Raw genomic sequence first — 18,875 nt, 5'->3', positions numbered from 1 at the left:
TAGGCTAGAAATCAACCTTATTCGACATTCACTCAAAGCCCCAAAAATAATGGACTTAAAAGTGTATTAAACTGTATATAAGACATTTGCGAATATAATGATACCATTAATTTGCCTCTTAGATAGAAAAAAGTATGTTTTTTTAATATTTTTCTCTTGCTACAAATCAAATTTCAAATTTGAGTCACCAAAAATGCTAAACTAATTTTTGCTCTAGAAGAATCAATTTTTGGAGTTAGAAAGTGCTTAATACCTCATTTTAATCGCCTGGCATTGCTTTATAATATACATGTAATGACTTGGTTTTTTATGGAACAGCTGACTAAAAAATCGAGGTTTTGTGATAAACCCACTTTTGTTGTTGCTCCATAAATGATATTTTTTTCCCCAATTTTTTTGACTGTAAAGAAGCTTTATATATTCATATAACATCCACCTAAATTTGACTTTTGGTATTTTATTTATAACATCACCAGAGGGAATTGAATTTTGGAAAAAAAATATCAATTTATATTTTACACTGCTATGCATTGTTCTTGTTCTTGTTTCTAAAAAAAATTTATATTATAAAAAAGAGAATTATTTAACGCTTCTATAGGTATGTTTATAATTTTTCTAGGCTTAATATAACTATAATTACACCATTTTAAAGTTAGACATCATAACATATTAACACAATTATTGAATCGGTCTGTATTATTAAGCTGGCAACTCTTAAAACAGCTGCATTTCATTATCCTATTATATAAAGTAGTAATCTTTGTTGTCTTTAGCTTAAGATTTCTACAATTACAGTACCTATTGAGTTCTGTGTTTTATGGATGCTTCCTATAGGACCCTGGATAGTTTTGGAATTTTGAAAATAATATCAATTTATATTTTACACTGCTATGCATTGTTCTTGTTCTTGTTTCTAAAAAATATTTTTATAATTAAAAAGAGAATTATTTAATGCTTCTATAGGTATGTTAATCATTTTTCTAGTCTAAATATAACTATAATTCCAGCATTTTTTAAACATCATTATATTCAAGTTATTGTAATTTTTAAATAAAATATCAATATCAAGAACTATTGGAACAATTTTTACCATGCAAAACAAGGTGTTATAAAGTGTAGGATCCCTCACAATATCTATCTGTCTGTCTATAATGCATTACACATGTAATGCTAATAGAGAGGATGCTATAAGAGTGCTCTTATAATGCAAACTTCTCATAATTGAATGGGCTTCCTGAAACCAGAGACCATAAAGTTGGCCTAGTAACTACAAGGGGGAGTGCAGGAGTATCCAGGGGGAGGTGCTTGTAAAAGGGTATTTTTTTTAGGGATGGGGGTAATCACCCCCCTTAATATATTATGGGGGGTATAAACCCAGCCTTTTAAATTTTTTTAATAGGAGTAAAGAAAATCCTTAAAACTTACAAATCTAGGAATCAAATAGCACCCCAACCAATAATCGGTTCCATGCCAAATGTAGGAGTGGAAAAACATTGAAGGGACAAATGCATGAGTCCCAAACGTCAGAGTGGAACAAACGCAGAAGTGGGACAAACGTTGGAGTGGACAAACGCAGGATTTTTGGGACAAACGTCGGAGTGGACAAATACAGGAGTCCCAAACTTTTTTTTCAATTTTGAATTTTTGTTTACAAACACAGCCCCCCCTACCTTCGTCCCGTTACTTTTCTTAGTTAGGTTAGGTTAGGATATAGGCTAGGGGGCTGAGCACTGCAGCCATAGTCATTATTTTGTAGACAGGGGTATAAAAAATTTCAAAGTTGTAATATTATTAAAATAGTAGACACTCCTAGGTTTTATTTAAGCAATGTCCACTCCAATGTTTTCCACTCCGACGTTTGTCCACCTTGATGTTTGTCCACTCTGACGTTTGTCCCATTCTTACGTTTGTCCACTCCGATGTTTGGGACTCCTGCATTTGTCCACTCCGATTTTTGGGACTCCTATGTTTGAGGTAGAACCCCAATAAGTAAATCTCAATAAAACTTGATAAAATTATGCAAAATATCAAAGTATTCAATCCCTGAATTTCAACCATCTATCTTGAATAGGAGTAGAGAAAATCATGAAAACTTGAATTGTAGGAATCGATATAGCCCACCCCAGTTTTTTGGCAAATCCTAATGAAACTTGATGAAAATATGGAGTATTGATAGAGAGAGAGAATATTCAATACATGAAAATTTAAGCCTTCTATCTTTTATAGAAGCCGAGAAAATCTCGTTTTCCCCTTTCTGTCTCAGACAGACAGACATACCAATGGACAGACATACAGATGAATGGACAGACAATGGACGGACAAATATTTTGAATTATAGAGTAGCTTCACTACTAAAAAACTAAATAGGATAATTGTTGTACACAAATTGATTTCAGTATGTTTTAAATGAGCTTACATAATCAAGGACGTCCAAGCTTTTTGATTTGGGGGGGAAGGGGGGAGGGAAATTTGGGCATCCCCATGTTTATTTTGTGGGGTAATCTTTATATAAAAAAGGCAAGGACGTCAAAGCTTTTTATATTTTTTTTTGGGGGGGGGGAGAGGGGAAAATTAAAAATTTAAAAATTATGGGGTTGCCCCAAATTAATTAATAACCCTTAACCCCCTAACCCCCCCCCCCCCCACTGGAACATCCTTTACATAAAGTAATGATTATAAAGTTGCTAAGTACCTTACTGCTACAAAAATCATCTTCCAACATTTAAGATTAATTCTAAAACGCCTGAATTAACAATAAGAGCTAACCATGCACAGTGCCTTCGAAGGTGCTTTGACTTAAGTGTCAGAACCTAAATTGGGACATAGTGCATTTCATTACCCTAGGTTAGGTAACTTCATTTCACTTTTCAAAAAAATCTAAAATGCAGCGGTTTTTGAGAAAATTAGATTTAAAAATTTCTAGTTAAATTTTCACTTACTATGAGTTACCGCATAATCATGACAAGAAAATCAAAGATTATTTATTTAATATTTTGAACAACTTTGCTTTTATAAAGTCAGTCATAAAACCTCCCTATATATGATTTATTTAAGGCTGAATTTCTGTGACCTTAGCAAAGCAATTGATAAAAATAGCCATTAATTACATCACTTCAGGAGTGGTTTTATGAAGAAATTTATAAGAGCAAACTTGTTCAAAATTAAAAATAAATAATCTTTGCTTTTCTTGTTATGATTATACGGTAACTCCTAGTGGGTGAAAATTGAAATTTTCAAATTTAATTTTCTCAAAAACCGCTGCATTTTAGATTTTATTGAAAAGTGAAATAAAGTTACCTAACCTAGGGTAAAGAAATGCACTATGTCCCAATTTAGGTTCTGACACTAAAGTCAAAGCAGCTTAGAAGGCACTGTGCATGGTGTGGATATACACATCCTAATTGTAAAAATGTTTTGCTTTTTAAAATTGTAAATCAATTATTCAGGAATCGTTTTACTTTGTTTGTTTACTTGCAGCTGCGCTCGAAACATCTAGGAGCTCTGTAATTAAAGGAGTAAGGAAATTAGTAAAATAGCCTTATACTTTACCGAAATCTTAAGCTACAGACAAAAAAGCTTTATATAACATGTATTAATTTGTAAAACTGCAAATGATAAAATATGACCTATTTTTTTCTCTTTAAAAATTCTCTTTAAACACCTTCCCCTTTTTATATAAAGATGCTAATTCCCCCCTAACCCCAAGAGGATATAAGCAGTAAAAACCCCGCAGGTGGCACAATTTTCTAACACTTCTTTCTTATTTAGTCTTTTAAAAGGATTCAAAATGCATTGACATATATATATTTTTTTTTAACTCTTATTTTATACATCTTAATTGGAACTGATGATCTATTTATATAGAGAAACATATGTATTCCATCAATAAAAAGTTAAAAAATTAAGTGTGTTTATACATATAATAATTACTATATATAATAGGATAATGAAATGCAGCTGTTTTAAGGGTTGCCAGCTTAATAATACAGACCGATTCAATAATTGTGTTAAAATGTTAAGATGTCTAACTTTAAAATGGTGTAAAATGATAAACATACCTATAGAAGCGTTAAATAATTCTCTTTTTTATAATATAATTTTTTTTTAGAAACAAGAACAAGAACAATGCATAGCAGTGTAAAATATAAATTGATATTTTTTTTCCAAAATTCAATTCCCTCTGGTGATGTTATAAATAAAATACCAAAAGTCAAATTTAGGTGGATGTTATATGAATATATAAAGCTTCTTTACAGCCAAAAAATTGGGAAAAAAAATATCATTTAAGGAGCAACAACAAAAGTGGGTTTATCACAAAACCTCGATTTTTTAGTCAGCTGTTCTATAAACAACCAAGTCATTACCTGTATATTATAAAGCAATGCCAGGCGATTAAAATGAGGTATTAAGCACTTTCTAACTCCAAAAATTGATTCTTCTACAGCAAAAATTAGTTTAGCATTTTTGGTGACTCAAATTTGAAATTTGATTTGTTGCAAGAGAAAAATATCAAAAAAACATACTTTTTTTTATCTCAGAGGCAAATTAATGGTACCAATATATTCGCAAATGTCTTATATACAGTTTAATACACTTTTAAGTCCATTATTTTTGGGGCTTTGAGTGAATGTCGAATAAGGTTGATTTCTAGCCCCTATTAACAAAGTATTTAAGGAACTAATTTAACTAAATAAACTTTTATGGGTGGCCAGTATTTATATGAAAGCTGTTTTTTAACAAAATAACCTATTAAAATTCAAGATTAGATTATCGAGAGTTAAGTTATTAAAAATATATTTAAAACCATATGAGGGTTATTTATGTACGTAGGATATTAAAAAAAATAAAAAAAATATTGTACTTTATTTACTATTATCGGCTACGACCCCTAGAAGACTCTAGGTGCACTTGTTGAAGTAATTGGGGGTGTTAAGTCAACCCTCTCCTATCATTTTAGCTTCAAGAAGAAAAAGTGAAAATTATTTCTTTAGGGGGGGGTGGGGGATTATATGGGTGATTTCCATTGGGAGGGTGGAGGTTACCTCCCTTAAAAAAAGTGAACATCCTGGATCTACATAATTTTAAAAAGGGCAGTTGCAGATAGCTGCGTTCGCCGATCCCTAAAGATTACATTTATAGGATTAAGCACATTTTTTATAGGCTTAACTTCAAGATTTTTTATGTTCTTTAAAATTATTTTTGATTGGATTACAGATATTTTAGATTAAAATTCACTATTTCACAGTTATTTAATTGAACTAGGGGCGTGGATAGTATTTTTATTTCAAATATGGAGGGGCAGGGGGTTCTGTGCTCAACTTGGTACTTTTAGGGAAACCATTCAATAGGACGGAAATCTGAGAGTTAAGGTTATATTGTGAAGGTAGAATGGGCTAAGAGTGATAAAAATTACTTAAGGGTTTACTCCTATTTTAATTTTTATAATTTGAATTTCGTGTCTTTACTCAATTCCTTATTTCTTCGATTTTTCAAATCAAGGATGACCCGATCCGTAAGAAAGTAAAGCACAAGATACAAGACAAACGAACTTTAACATATGTATAAAAAACATCACTACCTATTAAAGTAAAAAATAGGTATTAAATTGAATAAAAGATAAAAATGGACGTATGACAATCTATTGTATATTTCTTTTTTGTCACAGAAATCTTAAATTGGATTGGACGGTTTGAAAATGTCTAGATCTAATTATTAGAGCTATGCGGTAATGACAAAAAATGTAGAAAAGCTTCGCTGCTGTAAGAAAATAATTTCAAATGACATTTAAAAACATTAAATAAGATGATTGACTTTCAGACCAATGAACTGTCTGTGTGCAAAGGGGTAATAAAAGTAGCCATTAAAAATTAAAACAAGTCATTACAAGTTTTTCAATAGTTTTCATTATGTTGTATATCGTGTATTGAATTTAGTTGACCTTTTATTTTAAACAAGGATAACTCTGTCCAAAAGAAGGGAAACAAAGAAAATTAGGAGCATAACTAAAATCGCTAGGCAGTAAGATAACCAGCTAAAAGATGCTGAAATGTATTTGATAAGTGCATCTCAGTAATATGTGTAAAAAACAAGCACAAAGTACCTCATTTAGTACTGATGCCCCCCCTATTAAATCACAAATAATGATTGGAAGGTTAGTTTTTCGATTGTTTGTTTATTATTTTAGCTCAGTTTAGATTTGGTTATAATGGTTACTGGTTAGCCCCGTCAGTGTTAGGTCACCGTAGGTATTTGTCCTGCAAGGGTTAGGGGGTATTGTAAGGGTTTCCTTGTTCGATAGGCACTTTGATTTAAATTAATTGTAATTATTCTTCGAATTAATACAATTGTGGGTGCATGAAAACATGATTGTCTTACTGGTCAAGTAAACTTTAATCATATAAAATGAGTTAAAGAGTTGTTACACTGCCAAAAATACTCAAAGTTAAGAGTAGCCCAAGAACCTCGTAAAAGTGTCGAACTATGACGTCAGAAAAAAATAACAATTAACCAATGAGAAGCCAGTATTCACTGTAATTGACCAATGGTAAAATATATAGCGGTCTCTCATTGGTTAATTGTTAATTTTTTCTGACGTCATAGTCAGACACTTTTACTGGGTTCGTAGTCCAATATAATAGAACTATTACACAGATTAAGATAAAAATACTCAGGGAGGAAGGGGACAATGGACTGTTAATTATACTGGTACCAGTTTAAAAACAAGCTTTCTCACATGTTGACTTAATGTGGTAGGGGTGAAGCAGTTCAACCCTACTGAGCGAGTTCGATTCAAACGAGCCCCTAGCCTTAAAGATTCTATCAATAAATAACTAAAAGTAGTTATTGCTAAAGAGATATATTTTGAACTGATTCATTACAATAGATATACAGGTTTATATAGCAAATAGAAGTATAATAATAGATTATGAGGGGTAGCTGGTGAGGGGTTCCTTTGAGCTGGGGGCTGTGTCCACAGGCGCAAAGGTAGGAGGGAAGGCTGCCTCCTTGGGGAAGGCAGGTGATAGCAGAGAAAAGGGAAGGTCCGGCTGCGGCAAGGGGGAGGGGGGTTATCCCCTCCCCATGCCCAGGTGGCCATTGTATTCCATAACAATGGGTTGGGTGACCGCTTATCAAAATGACCGTCTTTTGATAGCATATCTAAAGTTGATGGGTGGAGTTTTAACATCTGCATTTGCCGGGAGTCCCAGAGCTTAGTATACTCTAGGAAAGGCTTGTCCGTATGATGCCGTCTACCACATTAAAACATTGAATATTTTTTACTTTCTACTTGAAGGTCCCAAATTTTCAACCAATATTTTGATCTATAGAAGCAGTAATATTTGGGTTTTACATCAATTTGTCGTCTATTGGCTTATCCCTTTAGATCCCTGGCAATAATAGACCTAGAATTGCTATTACACTACGTTATTTCTATCTGATGTCGAGTTTTAAAAATGATTGGATAATTTAAAGTTTTCATGATTAGGAGCGAAGTTCTTAATTAACTAGAATGTCTTTACAAAATTAATAATTTTTCTCGTATTCATTCGAATCCGGTGGATAGGAACTGGTTCTCATCCATACGAAAACCTATGTCTAGCGTCGTATTATTTCCAGCTTTCTACGAAAGCCGGAAAGCCGTTTATAATACGATACGAGAAATAACTATTATTCTGTATTGGAATTGTTTTATTGGTAGTCTGATAAACATAGAATGTCTAGATCCTCAATTCTTGAATTGGACCTATAGGAAAACAAAGTACATAGGAAAAGCTATAAATAATTGAATCTTTTAGTTCATAAAAATCTTCCAAAATTTCGGTCGCTTTATAGTTAGATTTAAACTGAAGATAAACAAAAAAAACTGATTTTGTAAGTTTGATAAATTTTTGTATAAATATGGATAAAAACTTACTTGTTTTTTTAACTAACCAAATCAGTTTTTATTAGACTAAAAGATTTATGTGTTATGTTAATATATATATATTTCTGCTCTCCGGGGAGCAAAACCAAAAAATTGGACTTTATCCACAAGGATAAATATGTCCAAAAAAGCGTAGCACAGACAAGCCAACTTCAACGTAAAGACATAGATTTATTAATCAAGATAGCCAATAATTAATCAAATTTAAAAGAGTCTTGTTTTTTATTTAACTATGATTTTAGTAAGCTGTCGAATTTCTTGGACAAAATGAATAAATGTAGTCAGATTGTTACTTTTCTCTCTATATCCAAACAATTTTTGATTATCCGTCAGACTTACGGACATGTCCTAGTTGTAGAGAAGCTATGCTATAAAAAATGGACTTTTAACGGAAAGATATTTGAATCTGTGGTGGTCTTTATCACAAAGAAACAGAGTCTACATCTGAAGATTTATAGATTTTAAAAATATTTATAAATTTAATTTAATACTCCGGTATGTAAGGGATAAGACAATTAAGAATAAATTGATCTATGCACCCAGAATTATGATGAATGTTTGGAAACTGCTATTTTGCACCATCCAATGAATAACTATTGAAAGTACCCAAAGTTTTTAAGCCAACGAACGCATGTTTATTAATCTTTATGGACTAATTTAATACCATCTACCTTAATTTTTCCATGAATATTAATAGAAAAATTACAAATAAATACTAGTTTGTTAGACCGGGCCTTCAGCCCTTCGGGGTTAACAAAACTGAGATGTGTTCTTAAAAAACTTTTTTGGCTTACTGCCTCACTAAAATAGTAAGGCAAAAGTATCCCCTCTAAATTTTTAGCGAGCCTCACTAATTTTAGTGAGGCAAAGAATTTTTATTGAGGTAAAAGTTTTTTAAGAAGCTAGTAAAAGTGGCTGACTCAGATTATGACGTCAAAAAAAATTAGCCAATGAGAGGCCAATACACACTGCAATTGACCAATGGTAAAATTTATAGTGGCCTCTTATTGGTTAATCCACCTCTGGTCTTGATCGAATGTTTTTCATTTTAATAACCTCAGAAAGCTGAATATAATACAATAAATAATTATTAAATGATGTTATATGATAATTTCAATTTCAATTGTAAGATTATTTTTACAATCACTACCAGTCCTTTTATTTCTGTTCTTGACCTTTTTATTTAAATTACTTTTTTGTAATAAAAAAAATTGAGATTTATCACCAGAAGTGCCCAGGACGGAATTAATACCATAAAAAAACCTAGTTTTTACCACTTTTATGGTAAAATTTTACCAGCCTATACGATTTAAAAGGTGGTAAAATTTTACCGTAACCGTGGTAAAAACACTTTTTGTGGTACTCTGTGACGCTTTTTACCATCGATTTTTACCACAATTATCGGTAAAATTTTACCAGATTTCCGGTAAAATATTACCATTTTAGGACGCAAATTTATACCAGATTTTGACCAATTTTTACCACTTTTTTGGTAAAATTTACCGCAAATTTCTGTAAGATTTTACCGAAAAAGTGGTAAAACTGTTCAACACCTGGTAATATTTTTGCCCTAAATTGGTAAAATTTTACCAGAAATAGGGTAAATATGGTAAAAATTTACCAAAAATTGTGGTAAAAACGGGTGGTAAAAATCACGAGAAAGTGGTAAAAAACGACCTTAATTATAGAAAAACATCGCTTGTACACAAATCGCAAAAATAAAAAAAAAATTGTTTTCATTTTTATCTTTATTGATTGAAACACTTAAACATATTTTTCTTGATTCTACTGCTCTGGCCGAAGAAAACTGTTGCGCAACCTCCTGGATTTGCTGGGCACCGGCCCCATTCGACCTCGTATCACTGATATTCAACCTGGAATAAAATTGCTCATTAGTTAATTAGATAAGTACAGGGATATAAAGGGATAAGACAATGGCTGATAAATTGATGTTCATCTCTAATGATGATACACATCGTTACCCCTTCTGTAGATTACAATAAGTGATTGAAATGTTAGGACACTCAACTTAATGAACCAACCAATAAAAAATCAATAAAAGTACCCAAGGTTGTTAGGCCAAAGAATAAGAAAATGTTATTTGAAAACTTTGGGGGCTAGTGTAATTTACAGCCCAATGTCCCATCCCTCCCTACTAAATATCTAATCTATAATACAAAGTAGAACGATGTCTGTCCGTCCGTCCGTCCCAAAGATAAAGCCTATACTCGCTGTTTACACAAATGTGTCAGAACTTCCCCCCCCCCCCCCTTACTCTCACACCTAAATTTTTTCTTTTGAAAGCAAAAATAAAAGTGTGTAGGTTCGACTCCCCCTCTCCCCCCTCATTCATTTCCTACAGGCATCTTGACACGTGGCAAAAAAATCAACAAACTTATCTAACTAAACATCTTTGAAAACGCAGAACGAGAAAAAATAAAGGGAAAGCTTACCTGGAAAACATAATCAGTAACAACATCCGTGGCTAACAAGAACAGGATAGTACTCGGCATTTATATGCTTCACGTGGCGTATGGAGCCTTCTTTAAGAAGTTGAGCACAGATTTTAGCAAGGCAGCCCGCTGGGGTAGGCAGTGAAAACCAGGCTTGGGTACATCCTAAATAGAGATAGGTTGTTAGAAGATTTTAGCAAGGCAGTAAGAATGTTTGGAACTTTATACAAATGTCTAACTACGTTTTAAATCAACCATCTCTCTCCATAGGCATTAATCAAGTATAATTTCCCAGGGATATAAAGGGATAAGACAATGGCCGATAAATTGATATACATCCCCAATGATGATACACAAAATTGCCCCTTCTGAAGATTACAATTAGTGGTAGAAACGTTTTAGCAATCAACATAATGAAGCAACCAATTAAAATTAAATAAAAGTCTCAAAGGTTGTTAAGCAAACGAATAAGGAAACGTTATTATAACACTTTGGGGACTAGTGAAATAAAAAGCCCATGCGTTCCTGATAATTTCCCCTGGAACAAAACTGACCTGAACTTCTACGTGTCTGGGGTCAACAACAAACTTCTCCAGGAGCATCACTTCGTCACCGAAGGACTTCATCGCCTCACGCTTGGCAGACTCCAGCTGGGCCTCGAACTCGCCAGCGGTCATGGCAATCCTCATACCCTTGCCACCCCCTCCGCGGACAGCCTATGACAATATCAAATAACAGTTTTCCACAGGTAGAAAAATAAAAACAATATAAAATTTAGCAGCTACTCTACAATAAGGTATGCCGTCACTCCGTCTGACTGTACTATATATCATTACACAATGGTAGAAAAATATAACACTACATTTCTTTACATACATATATATAATTTATATAACTTACATATTCCTTTTTTTTTAACATTGATTCCCAGAATTATACCTAAGGTATAATGTTATAATCGAGCCTTGAAGTTGAAATATATTATGTCATTGTCCATATTAAACATCCTGTTTTATATTTATATTATTTACTATTTTATTGCGGTACATGTGGACATACTTGTCCTTGTTCCCACCTTGATCATAACAGGGAACCCGATCTTGTCTGCCTCCGCCTTCAAGGTGTCCAGGCTCTGGTCCTCTCAGTGGTAACCGTGGATTACAGGTACGTTAGCGGCTTCCATGATCATCTAAAAAACAGGTTAAATATTAGAAAAATTGTAACGACAGACTTCTTTTAAATACACAGTTGCTTTTCCTAGAGCCTACTTGTGTTTCGTCTTAAAAGAGGATGGTTGGAGGGTTTTTACCAATGAAAATATTCGAGGTCATTTTTCCAAGAAGCGGTGTCATACCCCCCCCCCCCCCCCCCGCCAAAAAAACAGCATAAACATTCCCTGAAAATTATGGAAGACCAGAAGATTGAGATCGTAGAGGACAAATGAACAGACATCCTGTTACTCCGGTATAGTATAGAGTGTTATTTCTTTCTACTTGAAATCAACCAAAATAAGTTCCTGAGTAGCTACTCTATCATTTACCTTAGATGTAGACTTGATACCCATATCTCTAATGGCAGTGGACGGTGGACCAACAAATATAACTCCTTTCTCCTGATAAAAAAAAAATTTAAATTAAAAGGTAGGTATCATTCTTATTAATATAATATTACATTCTTGAAATTAACCAGAAAAAAAACGTAAGCAGTACAGTGGCGTGCACAGGGTTTTTACGGGAAGGGATGTAATCTTAGAGGTTTTTAAAAAACGGGGGGGGGGGAATCTACATAATTTTAATTTTAAGGGGTGTGTTGTCAACCCCATTCCTCACACTAATGACCGTGGACAAGATAATGAACGAAATATACATATATAAATCCCCAAATATATTGAACAAAACAACACCTTAGATTAGTTCAGACACTGCTAGTTTGAATGAACCAATCAAGATTTAAAGTTGTGAGCTAACGTGCTTATAAAACTTTGGGTACCAGTATAACTTCCAGTCTAATATCCACTCCCTCCCTGCAGTCAAATGGAAAATATTACCTGTCCAGGGATATAAAATACACGTGGATATTATTAATGACATATCATGGAAATTTGTTGTCATGAATTTAGGTTCCTAACATGGACTTCATATATTGGTCAGTTCGTTTACCCAGAAGGAGGTAAGGGGGTGTTGTAAGGGAGGAATAAGGGTGTATCTTTATTTTAGCCCGCTGTGAGTACCGCTTTATTAGAGTACATGAAAAACTGGTGTAACATCCAGGTAATAATATATCCATTTACCCAAGAATCTTAAGGGATAAGACAATGGTCGACAAATTGATGTACTGTACATGTACAACCCCATTGATGATACACAAAATTACCCCTTACATAGATTACCTTTTGTGGTTGATACGTTTGGACACTCAACTTAATGTACCAACCAATCAGAGATCACTTAATCCCCAAAGTTGTTAAGCCAACGAATAAGAATACGTTATTATAAAAGTTTGGGGACACGTGTAGTTAACAGCCCATTGTCCCCTCCCTCCCTGCATTTACCTGGCAAAGATTAGCAAACTCGACATTCTCGGAGAGAAATCCATAGCCAGGATGTACAGCATCGGAGCCGGTTTCCGCCGCAACCTAAGATAATACAGTGTATGGTCAATAGTAACTAAGCCCCTAGAGGCCTCTAGGGGCACTTGAGTTAGTGGTGAGTTGAAATAGATCCCAACATTTTTTTATTTTAGTTTCAATAGAAAAAGTAAAAAATCCATCTTAAGGCTTAAATATGATCAGAAAATAGAATAAAACCAACTCAGGACCTATGTGATGCCTACCTAAAATAGAGAACCCAATCGGATCAGTAGTTATTTAGAAAAAAAGTCTTACTGCTTTATATAATAGGATGATGCATATAAGAGTTATTCTAAATCTTAATAGGTAGATTCTTCCAAGTTTCAATTTAAATTATCAATCACACCATTAAGCAAAAAACAACACCCATTTTTTGCAATGTGAAAGGTGTGGGGAGGGGGGGGGGGGGGCTGGGAAAGAGCCGACCCACTACCTTGAATTTTAATTTTTCAAAGTTTTTAAAAAATAAAATTTTTGGGGTAATTTTTCTTAGGCCTATAAAAAAATCCATGTATAAATTAAAACCTTTCCGAGACATACATTAAGCTTCAATGTAGAGGAGAGACGTGTACGTACGCTAGATATTTCGCTACAAACGAAGACAAACAAACATCCTGTTACTTTTATTTAAGGATTATTTTAATCAATCAATTCTTGTAATGTCCATCTAAAACTAATACCTAACAGTATAATGTCAGAGATATAAAGGGATAAGACAAAACAATGGTCGATAAATTGATGTAAATCCTCAATGATGATTAACAAAATTACCCCTTGGATTAATATTAGTGGTTGAAACGTTCGAACACTCAACCTATTGAGCTAACCAATCAAAATTCACTAAAGTCCTGATGTCGAAAGTTGTAAACCAACGAAAATGTAAACGTAATTATAAAACTTTTGGCACTAGTTTAATAAACAGTATCTCCTCTCTCTGGTATAATATACCTTTAAAATAGTATCTCCCCTGAGATAGCTCTGTTGTGAGGCAGCTGGACCAATTCTAACAGCTTCGTCCGCCATGGCTACATGCATAGAGTTTCTGTCGCTGTCACTGTAAACTGCCACAGTTTTAATACCTATAATAAATTTTGACTAAAACACAATAAAATGTAGGTAACAAAGGAAGGGTTGGGGCGGAGGTGCCACTTTAGGAAACAAATAAAAATCGTCGGAAAAAGCCGTTTTTTAAGCAAACAAAAGCGCGTTTTGCTCTATCTGTGAGATATTATGAATAAGATAATGTTAAGATTTGATATTAAGATGAGAAAAATTTACGTTCACAGTCCCTTTAAAGACACAATACCTGTAATAATAATACCCTGGCCTTTCTCATTATAAGCCTAGGCAGAGCCATGCTGGTGAGTGATGCTAGCCCAAGCGTGGACCGTGGTGAACTGTACTTCTAACGCCAATACCTAATTACAGGGTTACGAAAGTTTAAATTGATGTTTTTTTTTTTAATGTTAATATTAAATGTAATATAGTTTTGTAATGACATATAAAATATATATTCGATAGAATATAAAAAAATATAGTGCATTCAATATTAAAAAAAAATATTTAAATATATATATAGTTGTTAACCATATAGAATCTATTTCCGGCCAGGTTCTTAAAAGATATTGCCGCGTTTTTTCGACATTTTTTACGCTATGAATAACAAGCGCGACATTCGCGAAATCTAAAAGAGTATACAATGATTTATTTAATTATTTCGCTTTTGATGGTACGGCCTTCATAGAAAAAAAAGATTATCTTCAATCCATTTTTGCTGCATATTAATTAATGCATCTTTTTAGAGCTGTGTTAGACATTAGAAAAATTGCTAAAAAAATAATTTAAAATTCAGTATTTTTATGTTATATACTCTGTTTGAAATTCTATCGTCAACGTTCAATCAATTAATGTCTAAAAAACGCCGAAAAAATGTGGCATTCATCTTTTAAAAACCCATCTCGGTGGTATTTCCGGTTGGCAAAGACAACATAAATATAGAAATCATGAAACATTGTTGTTCCACAATTTTGCCACATTTTTAAACATCTTGCTTAAAAAAAATCTTCCAAACAAATTGTAAATTCTACAAATTTAAATATTTAGAGAAAATTGAGTAGTAATTTACTTCTTGATTCAAAATATTTGATTAAATTGAATCAAAACTAATAATTATTTTTGGCACTCTATATTCAAATAATCATAAGCTTATCAATAGTGCGCATGCGTGCACAGAGGTGCCATAAATTTCAAAACTTAAAAATATAAGTTTTGTAGCGAAATTACTCTATAATTCGAAATCTCTGTCTTTCTTTTAGAAACATTCAGGGGAATATACGAAAGCTTATATTTATATTAAAGATGAAAAATCGATAAATTCAAATGCACACGGCACATCTGCGTAAACACACAGACCTGGATTTTTTTTCTTTTAATTTTAATTCGTATGAAGCTAGCTCAAATAAGTAAATATTAAATTTGATATATTTTTGACGATGCGGGAGGATGTTTTAAAAGAAATGATGAAATAATTTTCAAGGTTTTAAAAAAAAGTTAGCTTCTTTTATGCGAAAAAATTCAATAAAAAGTAAAAATTTTTACCAAAAAGTTGGTCAAATTTTACCAAGTTTTTTTTTTTGTTAAAGTCCAAAAATCTGGACTTAGCCTAAAAATTTACCTTGTCAATTTTTACCAAAAAGTTGGTCAAATTTTACCAAGTTTTTTTTTTTGGCAAAGTCCAAAAATCTGGACTTAGCCTAAAAATTTACCTTGTCAATTTTTACCAAAAAGTTGGTCAAATTTTACAAAGTTTTTTTTTTTGGCAAAGTCCAAAAATTTGGACTTAGCCTAAAAATTTACCTTGTCAATTTTTACCAAAAAGTTGGTCAAATTTTACCAAGTTCATTTTTTTTGTCTAAGTCCGAAAATTCGGACTTAACCTGAAAAATAGAGTTGTAAAATTGACCACATTTTTGGTAAAACTTCCAAAAGTGGTAAAATTAAAAAAAAAAAAAAAATTTAAATTTAGGCTTCATTGTATAGAAGTCATTATTTTAAAGTACTACAACTAATTATGAAGAGCTGTTTTTTATTTAAAACACAAAAAACGGGTTTTTTTGTTTCGTCAAATTTTACAAAAAAAATGGTAAAATTTGACTAATTTTTTGGCTAAAATTTTTGCTGGTAAAATTTACCACGAAACTGGTATATTTTACCAGGTTGACCAGCTTTACCACTTTTCTGGTAAAACGACTGTTTTTTTCTGGTATTTCGTAGAACCTGGGTGGGGGCTATCAATTACTTTTATTGGTTGCTTAGCTGCTCTATAAATACAAGAGACTGAGCCCCTAAAGTATTTTCTAGGGGAACACTCAAAAAGTTGTAAGAGGATAACGCTAAAAAATTCCAGTGGCGATTTTTCATGCGAAGGTTGAGTTATTCCTCCCCAGTATAAATCTATAGCCCTATCAATATGCAAATAGTAATAATCAAAAACCTTTGAGCCCTATATGAAGGTTTACTGTAAAGGAGAACGATATCGGTTCAGCAGTTATCAAAATCCTCAGCTACAGAAAGACATCCTATTACTTTTAAATAAGGATGATATTTTCTAATTGTTGTCATCCTTGTTTTAACAAAAATAATAAACTTCTATATTATATGCATATAACTACTCTTGTATATAATCCCTCCACTCAATGTGAGTTTTATATTTATATAATAGATCTATTACCCTAGATAGGCTGTCATAAACAATAAACTGTTGAAACAGCAGACAAATAACTACGAAGATACTTTCCAGAAAGCCAGCTTTAACATTAGAACAACAATTTTTTATAGATGCCTTATTATACATAGATGAAATAAAAATTACCTGCATTTTCGTACCAAGATGTGTACACGTTCTAACCAATAATATGCAGGATTGTTTCAACACTATGTTCTCATTGGCCCAATTTACTAATTAAGAATCTAGATCTACTATATTTATTGACTAGCGGATGCGCCCCCTAGAGGCCTCTAGTGGCACTTTAAATGTTTTTTTTTAATATATTTTTTTGTGATTTCTCTTGGGAGCGTGGTTGTACCCTCCCCCAAAATAGTTATAAACCTTCCCGGGACCTATGAAAAGCTACCCTGTTAAGGAGAACCCGATCATCAGTTCAGCGGCTAGCGAGATCCTTTGGTACAAACAAACAGATAGACAAACACACATCCTGTTACTTTATTATAAGGGTTATATAATTTGAATGTTAAGGTTAGGGGGAAGTGCTTTCCAAACAGGATAGGCAAGTGCAGTTACCACACCACGGGTAGGAATACAGATACTATGAAACAATTAATCCTCTCATAAAAGAAACAAAATATCTAATGTAGGTCTGTCTATGTTTAACGAACCTCTGAACCAACAAGGTTCTCATTTGCAGTAAAGCTTTCTATAGGTTCAGGAAAGGTTTTAAACTATTTTTGAGGATGGTTTCCCAACCATCCCAACCCTCCACCATTGAAAAAGTACTCATAACTTTTGTTTACCTTTTCCTTTCCCACCCCATTCCCTCAATTGCCACTAATTATCTATAAATTTTGTTACCAGTATTACAATGACCTATCCCCCTCTACGGATTATAGAGTGGCTACGCTTTATTCAGCTTAAATATTTAATCTATTTTTAATCAGTATACATTAACCTGTCTCACTAGATTGCTTTTAGAATGAGAGCGTTTTTTTTAGAAACTTGTTCAGTCCTGAAAACCCCACCCTTTCTACTGAGACCCCCAGAGTCCATATGTATAATAAAGCTCCCTTTTCTTCTAGACTCTCTTTAACCCAGGGAGGGAGGGGACAGTGGACTGTTAATTATACTAATACCTAAAGTTTTATACAATCATTCTCTAATTTGTTTTCTAAAAAAAACTTTAGATATTTTTATTAATTTGAATAGGCTGTCCAACCTTTTCAACCAATACATTTAATTTTAAATTGGGTAAATTTTTTTTATTATCATTATGACTTTACATCAATTCATTGTCAATTTTCTTATCCCTTAAGATCCCTGTTATAACAGCTTTTGCTTATCTTTTCCTATAAAGTGCAACAATCAGACTTAAAATAAGCGTTTTGATTTTAGGCTCCAATGTTCAAATTGTGTTTTGTGTTTCTTTTTTCCTGTTTCGTAATTTATTTGTGTTTTTATTACATAGATCTTAAGGGATAAGAAAATGAATGATAAATTTTCACTGATAATAAACAAAATAATCCCTACTGTAGATAAAAAAATAAATGTACTCAAAGTTTAGAACCCAACGAATTAGAAACGGTTATAAAACTTTGAGAACTAGTGTAATATATAGTCCAATGTCCCCCCCTTCCTGGTTTTCTATTAAATTCAAGAATAAAAATCATATTTATTAAATTAATTTATTATTAAAACCGATACTTAAATTATTTATTCTAATTGTTAATTTTTACTTTTGTTTCGGTTAAAAATTGCGGCAGCAATTTTTAAGTTACGCTTTTACGTCGCTTTTTCATTGAGATTGTTTTATCCTTACTTAAGTTTTATATTCCTTCCCGTATTAAAATTATATTTTTACAATGTAAATCATTAAAACCTTTTTACTTTGCCATGGGTGGGCACCTTCACTTTTTAGGAGGGGAGAAGAAAGCCTATGAAAAAAATAAAACAAAAAATTAAAATTAAATCTATTAAAAGCAGATTTTAGTTTTTTTTCGAATAATATTTTTCTTAAATTTTATTTCCTGTTTTGAAAATTATCTTCCCTTATTACATTGTGGTTTAAATGTCAACCAGTCTACATATATTAACCACATACACACACACTTTCTCACACACACATACACACACACACAC

General features: G+C 32.6%; 1 protein-coding gene across 2 annotated transcripts; it reads right to left on the bottom strand.

The window, feature by feature from the left end:
* Positions 1-9,658: 9,658 nt before the first annotated feature.
* LOC145327039 (methylcrotonoyl-CoA carboxylase subunit alpha, mitochondrial-like) lies at positions 9,659-14,967 on the bottom strand. 2 transcript variants are annotated; one of them, XM_080170532.1, is made up of 6 exons: positions 14,313-14,967; positions 13,955-14,085; positions 12,929-13,012; positions 11,918-11,989; positions 11,453-11,566; positions 10,956-11,093 (listed from the first exon to the last, which is right to left on the bottom strand). In XM_080170532.1, the coding sequence occupies exons 2-5, from the start codon at positions 14,039-14,041 to the stop codon at positions 11,519-11,521; spliced, it is 291 nt and encodes a 96-aa protein (XP_080026658.1). In that variant the 5' UTR covers positions 14,042-14,085; positions 14,313-14,967; the 3' UTR covers positions 10,956-11,093; positions 11,453-11,518. The 2 variants fall into 2 exon arrangements, with proteins under 2 accessions (XP_080026659.1, XP_080026658.1); XM_080170533.1 differs by lacking the exons at positions 12,929-13,012; positions 13,955-14,085; positions 14,313-14,967 and adding exons at positions 9,659-9,798; positions 10,378-10,542 and having other exon boundaries at positions 10,932-11,093; positions 11,918-11,952.
* Positions 14,968-18,875: the final 3,908 nt, after the last annotated feature.

Source organism: Acartia tonsa, chromosome 8, assembly GCF_053477335.1.
Source record: "Acartia tonsa isolate MP-2025a chromosome 8, ASM5347733v1, whole genome shotgun sequence".
Lineage (NCBI taxonomy): Eukaryota > Metazoa > Arthropoda > Copepoda > Calanoida > Acartiidae > Acartia > Acartia tonsa.
The sequence above is the reverse complement of the archived record's forward strand: the minus strand, read 5'-3'. Positions and strand labels throughout refer to the sequence as shown.